The sequence below is a fragment of the Carcharhinus amblyrhynchos genome, chromosome 10 (assembly GCF_965287045.1).
Source record: "Carcharhinus amblyrhynchos chromosome 10, sCarAmb.v2.hapA, whole genome shotgun sequence".
Lineage (NCBI taxonomy): Eukaryota > Metazoa > Chordata > Chondrichthyes > Carcharhiniformes > Carcharhinidae > Carcharhinus > Carcharhinus amblyrhynchos.
The window spans coordinates 89,214,622-89,225,218 of record NC_137333.1 but is presented as its reverse complement, the minus strand read 5'-3'; the positions used below and the strand labels follow the sequence as shown (position 1 = coordinate 89,225,218).

Below are 10,597 nucleotides of genomic sequence, written 5' to 3'. Positions count from 1 at the left end.
TGACCACAATCCTACCTAAGCCCTACCCCCACCCGAAAGACCACCCCCCCCAGCCCTACCCCCATATCCCTACATATTTACCTGCTAATCCCTGTAACCTACACATCTCAGAATACTAAGGGACAATTTTAGCAGAGCCAATTAACTTAACCTGCACATTTTTGGACTGTGGGAGGAAACCCGAGCACCCGGAGGAAACCCACGCAGACACAAGGAGAACATGCAAACTCCGCACAGACAGTGACCCAAGCCGGGAATCGAACCCAGGTCCCTGGAGCTGTGAAGCAGCAGTGCCTCGCCACAGTAACTTTACTGTAAGCTTACTTGTGACACTAATAAATAAACTGAAACATTTCCCCTTGTGACAGTGGGGTATTCAATGTTGGGGAGTCAGCTGGATCTGCAGCTGAATTCACCCTCACCTGATAGACAAGTACTTACCAGCAGAGACCACTGGATGGTGATCAAAAGCAGGAATCTGGAGTGATTTCCAGTCCTCCCTAACCTCATCTAAATACATCCAGAGGCCAATTATAGCACTCTGATTGCAATCTGCCTTTTACTGGACATCCATCTAGAAATGGGGAAGTTATTGTGCTCACTTGAGACGGGGTTTATGTTTTAAGAGGACTCAGTGTGTTGTTTGTTGGTGTCCTGACCACAGCAGGGGTGAGGGCCGGAACGCTTGTAGTGGGACGCGGGTGTCCGCCCGGAGCTGTTAAAGGGACGGACATTCCGTTCACATTCCTTGCCCTTGGATTGGTGTCCGGCTCGGGGACTTGGTGACCGCTGGCAGATGGGGCTCCTGCCGGACAGGGCCAAGGCGCTGCCGCCGCCGGGGATCGTCAATAGGAACAGCGTGTGGCTGGGCGTCATCGGCTGGGCCACGGCCGTGCTGCAGAACGGCGTGAACCGGCGGCCGCCGCTCAAAGCCGGTGAGTGAGGACCAGGAAAGGCCGAGGCTGCGGGCCGGGCCCAGTAACTTCCTCCACACCGCGGCCTGGGGCTGGGGCTGTTCACTCAGTTACTGCCCCCAGTTTGAAGGTTATTTATTAGTGTCACAAGTAGGCTTACATTAACACTGCGATGAAGTCACTGTGAAAATCCTCCAGTTGCCACACTCTGGCGCCTGTTCGGGTACACTGAGGGAGAATTTAGCATGGCCAATATACTCTAACCAGCACGTCTTTCAGACTGTGGGAGGAAACAGAAGCACCTGGATGAAACCCACGCAGACATGGGGGGAATGTGTAAACTGCGCACAGACAGTGACTCGAGGCTGGAATTGAACCCAGGTCCCTGGTGCTGTGAGACAGCAGTGCTAACCCATTGTGTCACCATAACTCTGCTCCATCATGAACACAGCATTGTTCTCATTGTTGAAGGAGGCCATTTGGCCCATTATCCCTGCACCAACCATCTAAATGAGCATTATGATTTAGTGCCATTTCCCTGCTCCCTGTACCCCCACCTCTTTCTTCCCCCCCCCCCCCCCCCCCCCCGTACCCATCCACATTGTTCTGATTGAAATAATTGTCTTAACATCCTCAAACACCATTGATAGAGGCATAATTATTGGATAGAGGTCCACTTAGTCATAATTTTACAGCACAGAAAAGCCATTTGGCCCAACATGTCAATGTGGATCATCAAGCACCTATCTATTCTAATCTCACTCTCTAGCAGTTGGTGTGTAGATTTGTATGCTAAGTGCTCATCTAAATGCTTCTTAAATTTGTGAAGATTCCTCTACTACCCTTTCAGGCAACGAGTTGCAGATTCCCACCACCCCCTGAGTGAAAATATATTTTCTCAAATCCCCTACTCCTTACTTTAAATGTATGTTCCCTGGTTATTTACTTCTTTATTAAGAGGTATTTTCATGCGCAAATCATTAATGTACACTAGAAACAGCTAGGAACCCAGCACTGATTCCTGCAGTACGCCACTGGACACGTGCTTCCAGTCACAAAAACACCCTTCTGCCTCCTGTCATTTAGCAAATTTTGGATCCAAATTGCCCTGGATCCCATCAGCTCTTCCCTTTTTGACCAGTCTGCTATGCTGCAGGCTTAGTGGGCCGAATGGCCTCCTTCTAAGAACATAAGAAATAGGAGCAGGAGTAGGCCATCTAGCCCCTCGAGCCTGCCCCGCCATTCAATAAGATCATGGCTGATCTGAAGTGGCTCAGTTCCAGTTTCCCGCTTTCTCCCCATAACCCTTAATCCCCTTGCCTACCAAAAACCTATCTACCCGCGTCTTAAATATATTTAGCGAGGTAGCCTCCACCACTTCAACAGGCAGAGAATTCCAGAGATTCACCACCCTTTGAGTGAAGAAGTTCCTCCTCAACTCCGTTCTAAACTGCCCCCCCCCCCGCCCGCCTATCTTGAGGCTGTGCCCTCTAGTCCTGCTGTCTTTTCTGAGCGGGAAGAACCTCTCCACCTCTACCCTGTCCACCCCCTTCATCATCTTATATGTCTCTATAAGATCCCCCCTCATCCTTCTGAACTCCAACAAGTACAAGCCCAGTCTATTCAGCCTCTCTTCATAGTTCAACCCCCTCAATTCCGGTATCAGCCTAGTGAACCTCCCCTGCACTCCCTCCAAGGCCAAAATATCCTTGCGCAAGTGCAGCGACCAAAACTGCACACAGTACTCCAGCTGCAGCCTCACCAGTGCCCTGTACAGTTGCAGCAAAACCTCCCTACTTTTATATTCAATCCCCCTCGCTATGAAGGCCAGCATCCCATTTGCCTTCCTGACCACCTGCTGCACCTGTAGGCTGGATTTTTGCGACTCATGCACAAGGACCCTGAGGTCCCTCTGCACCGTAGCATGCTGCAGCTTTTCGCCCTTTAAATAGTAGTCCCTCCTACTATTATTCTTGTCAAAGTGGATAACCTCACACTTGCCAATATTGTATTCCATCTGCCAGGTCCTCGCCCACTTGTTTAGCCTATCTAGATCCCTCTGCAGACTTTCTACACCCTCCGCACAATTTGCTTTTCCACTTATCTTTGTGTCATCAGCAAATTTCGACACCTTACACTCAGCTCCCTCCTCCAGATCATCTATATAAATGGTAAATAGCTGAGGCCCCTGCACCGATCCCTGCGGCACTCCACTAGTCACCAACTGCCAATCCGAATAGCACCCATTGACACCTACTCTCTGCCTCCTATTTGACAGCCAATCCTCTATCCATGCTAACACCTTACCCCTAACTCCATGCCCCCTAACCTTCTGTAACAACCTTTTGTGCGGCACCTTATCAAACGCCTTCTGAAAATTGAGAAACACCACATCCACCGGTTCCCCTCCGTCCACTGCACTAGACACATCCTCATAGAATTCCAATAAATTCTGCACTGTAAAACTTCTAAATTCTGATTGAAGTACAGTTTGAACTGAAACTAAAACCCCCATGCATGCAAAAACCTTTTGTGTAACATGAGTCTAACTAGAAGTTTACCCATACACAGAAACACTAAATTAAATCCACCTAAATCTATACCTTAGTTCTAATTTTTTTTTTCATTTATGGGACATGGATGTTGCTGGCTGGCCAGCATTTATTGCCCATCTTTAGTTGCCCTTGAGAAGGTGGTGGTGAACTGCCTTCTTGAATCGCTGCAGTCCATGTTCTGTGAGTTGATCCACAATGCTGTTAGGGAGGGAGTTCCAGGATTTTGACCCTGCGACTGTGAAGAAACGGCAATATATTTCCAAGTCAGGATGGTGAGTGGCTTGGAGGGGAACTTGCAGGTGGTGGTGTTCCTATTTATCTGCTACCCTTGTCCTTCTAGATGGAAGTGGTTGTGGGTTTGGAAGGTGTTTTCTAAGGATCTTTGGTAAATTGCTGCAGGGCATTTTGTAGGTAGTACACACTGCTACTACTGAGCGTCAGTGATGGAGGGATTGAATGTTTGTAGATGTGGTGTCAATGAACTGGACTGCTTAGTCCTGGATGGTGTCAAGTTTCTTGATGTTTTTGGAGCTGCACCCATCCAGGCAAATGGCGAGTATTCCATCACACTTGTGCCTTGTAGATGGTGGATAGGATCTGGGGAGTCAGGAGGTGAGTTTCTCGCCACAGTATTCCTAGCCTCTGACCTGCTGTTGTAGCCACTTTGTCTGTGTGGTAAGTCCACCCTGAGGTTCTCCTGTAGAGATATTGTGGAGCTGAGATCACTGATCCACCACAACCATCTTCCTATGTATCAGGTATGACTCCAACCAGCAGAGAGTTTGTCCCCGATACCCATTGATTCCAGTTTTGCTAGGGCTCCTTGATGCCACACTCAGTTGAATACGGCCTTGATGTCAAGGGCTGTCACTCTCACCTCACCTCACCTTTGGAATTCAGCTCTTTTATCCATGTTTGAACAAAGGCTGTAATGAGGTCCGGAGCTAGTGACCCTGGCGAAATCCAAACTGGGCGTCACTGAGCAGGTTATTGCTGAGCAGATGCTGCTCGATAGCACTGTTAATAAACCCTTCCATCACTTTTCTGATGATCGAGAGTAGACTGGGCGCTAATTGGCTGGGTTGGATTTGTTCTGGTTTTTGTGTACAGGATATATCTGGGCAGTTTTCCACCTTGTTGGCTAGATGCCAATTTTGTAACTGTGATATTTAAAAATACAAACATAGATCACTTAAAACCACACTGGACTAGCCATTTCCTTACCGTGACTGCAGAGGCTGGGAATTCTAAGGCGAGTACCTTGCTACCTGACTCTCCAATCCACAATCTACAAGGCCCAAGTCAGCACTGAGATGGAATATCTTTCACTTCCCTGAATGAAAGTGGTTCCAGCAGCACTCAAGAAGCTCACCGTCATCCAAGACAAAGCAGTCCACTTGATCGGCCACTCATTAATCATCTTAAACATTCACACTCTCCACCACTGGTGCACAATCTACACAATGCATTCAAGTAACTCACCAAGGTCCCTTCCAAACCCATGACCTCCACTACCTAGAAGGACAAGGGCACCAAATGAATGACAGCACCATCCCCTTCAAGCTACAAACCATCCTGATTTGGAACTATAGGGGCGATTCTCCCATCCTGCCACACTAATTTTTTTAGCATGGCACATTGGGAGAATTGCGTGAGGGCCAATTCCCACATACGTCCCTGATGCGTGTGCATCTCCGAGTGCCGAATATCCGGTGCGGTCGGGACCACGCTAGAAACAGGCAGGAACTGCAGGTAAATGATTTAAATTTGATTTTTATGTTATTTTGATGTGATTAACGGGCCTGGGAGTGAAGTCTCCAAGCCCGCTGGCATCTCCCACCCCACCTGTACAATTGCACTTTGGTAGGGTCCAGACTAGCTCTCCGCTTTCGGGGAAGTTTCAGGAGACCCCAGTGGAGTGAAGGGGGCAGCATTCAGGGTTCCCCCAGGAGGTCGGGCGATTGAGGGGGGTGGTGCTCCCTGGGCATGGGCACCCTGGCAGTGCCACCCTGTGCCCTGGCACTTTCCAAGGGTTAAAGTCCCTATGCCCAGAGGGCACCTTCGCACCTCCCACTGGACATGGGGTCGAGCCAGCTGGGGTCAGGCCTAGAGGCGATCGGTGGTGGTGGGGGGTCCAGTTGCCACTCTGCATGGGGATTGATCAAGACTGTGGAGAGGCCAGCAATCGGGGCGGTCTGGGAGGTAGTCACCCTGGGGAGTTTGTCTTCCATGGGGTGGGGGTGTCTGCCGGAGGGGGTGGGGGAGGGCGGTGGTGGTGGTCTGCCTCCCATTATTGGGGGGATGTTTCGAGGTTGGTGCAGAAATGTTCTGGGTGCCTCGATCGAGCCATGGAGCGGGGTGGGGCGGGGGGGGGATGCGGGAGCAACACTGCAGGGATCCCAGGATGACCATCGATCAATCTGGCCAGCAAACTGCAGGCTGACAGTTTGGGGCCACTGTGCATGCACAGAGGCCCAGAATTGTCAGATTCCAGTGTGAATAGGCCTGCCCCCCGAGCTTTTAATGATATTCACGATTGTGACCTCTGCATTGCACAGAGTGTGGGAGATTCGAGTCTGAAGTTGCACTGAAAAAGCAATCGTGAATTACATCAGTTTTCCCGTGAATTCAGCACTTAGAAACTTTTTGGGAGAATCGCCCCCATGTCTCCATTCCTCCATTGTTGCTGGGTCAAAATGTTGGAGCTCCCTTCCTAATAGCACAATGGGTGTGCCTGCTCCACATGGGCTGTCCGTGGTTCAAGAACATGGCCCACCACCATCTTTCTGAGGGCAATCGGGGATGGGCAACAAGTGCTTGCAACACCCACGTTCCCTGAAATAATGAATACAAAAGAACTGAGTGTGGCCTTTCAATCCCAGAAAGCAGAAGCAAAACAAGTATATGTCATTCTGAAAAGTACTGAGGGATTCATGACCTTGTTTGCTAAATAACAAAGGCTCATGGTCTTATCAGTTTTTGACATGAGTATTTGGAGTTTAAGGATGGTGCAATGGGCTGACACATAGTGAACGATGGGGTTTATTAAGACTACTTCTCATGAAGTTTGATTAAAGTGTGAATGAAACCTCCCGATGAATGGTTAGAGTTTGCTGGTGAAAGGACACCACGTGGTGCATTCATATCATTGCCACTGTTGTTGCAGACCTATACGAAGAATCCTTTGTCATTTTAGTAGGAATGATTGTCAAATAAAGATAAGTGTTGCTTCTTTTATGTTTTATCACATTGTTCTGTAAAACAGACCAAGATATATTCCCTTGTCCTGCTTGCAGGTGTGCATCGGCAACTTCTTTATGCTACAGTTGGGTGGTTTGTTGGTTATTATCTCACCAAAGTGGAAAATTATAAGACGGCCAAATTTGATCACGAGATGATGGAATATATTAAGCACCACCCAGCTGATTTTCCTGAGAAAGGTATGTAATTCAAAGCATATAAACTTAAAAAAAGCAGAAAATAAACAGGGTGATGAAAGGATGTTTACTGCCTAGGTAGGCTATGAACTACCTCTAATAAAGCTTTCTGTGGTCTGGACATGATTATAATGAAGGAATACAGAGCCTGTTAGAACTGCATGGGGATCCACTCAGCATGGGGATTGGTCGGGACTGCGGAGAGGCCAGTGGTGAGGGTGGCCTAGGGGGGTGGTCAGCCAGGGGAGTCTGCCTTCCATGGGATGGGGATGTTTGCCGGGTATGTCTGCCTCCTGTTTGTGTGTGTGTGTGTGTGTGTGTGTGTGTCTATGTCTATGTATATAGAGTGGTGGGGGGTGGTTTGGCCCAGGAATGCTCTGAGGGCCTCGATCAGACCGGTGTGGGGGGTGGGGGAGTTGGTGGTCATCACAGCGAGGGTTCTGAGATGCCAGTGATCAAGCTGGCCAGCAAACTACAGGCTGACCGTTTCTGACAAGCTTAATATATAATGTTAAGAAATGTATATTTCCAGCAGGGGTTGCTGGTGTTACAGTAAAATGTGTGTGAATACATTCAGGGTAAGTGAGAGGAATCATGTGATCTGTGTTGGAGTCTAACTGATAATTAGTAAGGATCAAAGGAAGCACTAAATTGTCTCACTGAAAGGAAGATGACCTATATTTACATTTGACCACAGTCGCAGCCTTTGCAACATCCACAACATAAATGCCCTCTTAAATTCAGTAAAAAGCCACTATTTGGTGAGTGTACTATCACATAAATTGATTGGACTTAAACCTGGTGTTGTCAGACTTTTTACTGTGTTTACCCCAGTCCAACGCCGGCACATCCACATCATGACTCTTAAATTCACTCGGGGGAAATAAATGCTGTTCTAGCCAGCGATGCCCACATCCCATGAATGAAGAAAAAAATATATATCTGGAGACGTGATCATTGCAAATATGTATGGGATGCTGATATTAGAACCTTATCTGTTCAGATCCATGAATGATGTTTTACAATGAAATATGTTTTTCAGAATATGCTGCACACAGTGATTTTACTCCCGGGAAACTTTAAAATTCATGCAGTGAAGCATATTTTCTGCACATGTCTCACTAATGAAAATTAAGTGAGTGACAGCTTTTCATAGAAGCTCTGCTCCTGAACTCGAATCACCAATGCCATCGCAATAGTGTATGTTCGTGAGTCTCTCAGCCGATCTTGGCTTTGGGTCAGTGCTTGATTGTTGCAACAAATTTCTGGCCTTAATCTGGAGATGTTATAGTGGCCTTTGGTAGCTTCCTTTCCCCTTCAGTCAGCCGAGATGGTTGTAACATATTTTTCTTCATTCATGGGACATGGGTGTTGCTGACTGGCCAGCATTTATTGCCTATCCCTAGTTGCCCTTGAGAAGGTAGTGGTGAGCTGCCTTCTTGAATTGCTGCAGCCCATGTGCTGTGGGTTGACCCACAATGTCACTAGGGAGGGAATTCCAGGATTTTGACCCAGCAACTGCAAAGGAACAGCGATTATATATTTCCAAGTGAGGATGGTGTGTGACTTGCTGCATGCGATGACCTATGTGAAGTGAGTTAACCTTGTTTCAAACCAGTTTCACATGATCAAAATTACCTATTTGATACTCTGCACTGAGAGTTCAGAAGAACAACTGAGTAGGCAGAATACATTCATGACCATTGGAGCACTTTTCACTCTACTCAATCATAACAGGTTATTTCAATATGAACTTGCTATCTGTTCATACTAAACTCCTCATTTCTCATTTAAACAAAACTGTCTACATTGTCCTTATAATAAATGGGCCGACATCTATGGGCTTTAAGTAAAAGCACAGAGAGCAATTCGTGATTCTGTTCATTTGTAAAGAAACCGGTGAAAGTACATCCCAGTCAAAATCCATCTGCCGTTCTCTTTACATCTCGGGTGTGTAATCGAAGTGAGAATGCCAATTGCAGGAATTAGATTAAAACAGATGAATATTTGTTTCATTCCAGCACTTTACAGTCAGTAAAGCAAATAAACCTTCAGTCCAATCAATCTGGGATGGATTTAGACTATGACTTGCAGTGAAGGGAAAGTTAATTAAAAATTCCTGCTGATTCTTATGACACCCTTTCACCCATTACTATAACTGAGAAGTTGGCTTGCTTTATGTTGGTAATGTGTTGAAGCTCTCTGTCAAATAGTAGGCAGAGGAAATGTGTGAAGCAATCATTTTCAGTTAGCTAGTTGGCTGGAGTGAAGTGCATAATAATACCATAGATTCAATTCCTGTATCGCCTGTGGTAGTTCGTTGCCATCTTACCTTACCCCACACGTCTCACGCTGTACAATCAACTGTCTTTTCCCGATAGAGAAAGATGTTTGGCCATTAATGAGCTATGACTAATTACCTCTCTTCCAGGCTAGTGTTCCAACTCCCACTGAGGGATACAATCCCAAGAGCTGCAGTTTGTATTTTGAATCTACTTAGATCATAGCACTATAAAATGATTCCTTCTTTTTAATATTTAAGTACATTGACTTTCATATTTGCTTCTTTTCAGAAAAAAAGACATATTCAGAGATTCTGGAGGATTTTCATCCAATTCGCTAAACTATTTGTCAGTAATTCTGAGCTGACCATGTTGGGTAATTGTTATAATTCACACAACCTGTCTGTCAGCTAATGTACGAAAATATGCTATAATGTACTCATGGTCTCTTTCATTGTAAACTACTTCATAATAAATTATACAAATGAATTATTTATGTTGTTGCTTACATCTGATATTAAAGTGCAGCATATTTTACAGCATTCGGGTGAGTTTTTTCACTAAACAGATGGTCATTGATCTGTGTCCTCAAAGTGATGTGGAAATTTGAGACAGACAGTAAATAAATTATTGCAGTACAGTTTAAATAACTATTGAGCAAAATTGGCTGGAAATGCCTCTTACGTGATATAGTCCATTCCTACAATTGAAGTATAATGCCCTAAAGTGCTTCAGAGGAACGGTATTAGGTCAGATACCCAAATTCTTCATTGAAGAGGTTGGTTTTAAGGAGCGTCCCAAAGGGTTTTGGTGCTTTCAGCAGCCTAGACCCTAATGGTGGAGCATTTAAAACCTGGGATGCTCAAGAGGCCAGAATTGGAGAAGTTTAGTAATCTTTTTTGAGTTGTGGATCTTGTTTCCCTGAGTGAAATGGCAGCTTCACTTATATGGAGAGTCCTCTGGCCAAAGAAATTAACAGGCAATATAAAAGGATGGCTCCTTTGTAGTGTTCGTTACTTAACATTTGGCCCCTTTTAAGGGCCAAATGGACAAATACATGAATATGATGGGAATAGAGGGATATGGTCCCTGAAAGGATAGGGGGTTTTAGTTCAGTCAGGCTGCATGGTCCGTGCAGGCTTGGAGAGCCAAAGGGCTTGTTCCTGTGCTGTAATTTTCTTTGTTTTTTTTTCCATTTTAACATTTTATAAGGATTAAATGCTATATTTTTGTAAAACAGAAGATTCCTGTAATAATCATCAAATGATACTAAATTTTCGAGCACCAAGGGCCAATGAAGTATGCAGTAGGATGAATTAGGGTTTCTTCCTCACTGCTTGATCTCAGTTGAGTGAGATAGTGCAGAACCAAAACAAATGCAAACAGCAAAAAATTGCTCTCGAGGGCAA

The 10,597-nt window shown here is 46.0% G+C and overlaps 1 protein-coding gene across 1 annotated transcript; it reads left to right on the top strand.

The window, feature by feature from the left end:
- Positions 1 to 500: 500 nt before the first annotated feature.
- On the top strand, positions 501 to 9,682 carry ndufc2 (NADH:ubiquinone oxidoreductase subunit C2). The gene is made up of 3 exons (XM_080197554.1): positions 501 to 935; positions 6,766 to 6,909; positions 9,480 to 9,682. Exons 1-3 carry the CDS (start codon positions 797 to 799, stop codon positions 9,527 to 9,529), a joined length of 333 nt encoding a protein of 110 aa, XP_080053680.1. The 5' UTR covers positions 501 to 796; the 3' UTR covers positions 9,530 to 9,682.
- The last annotated feature ends 915 nt before the right edge of the window (positions 9,683 to 10,597 follow it).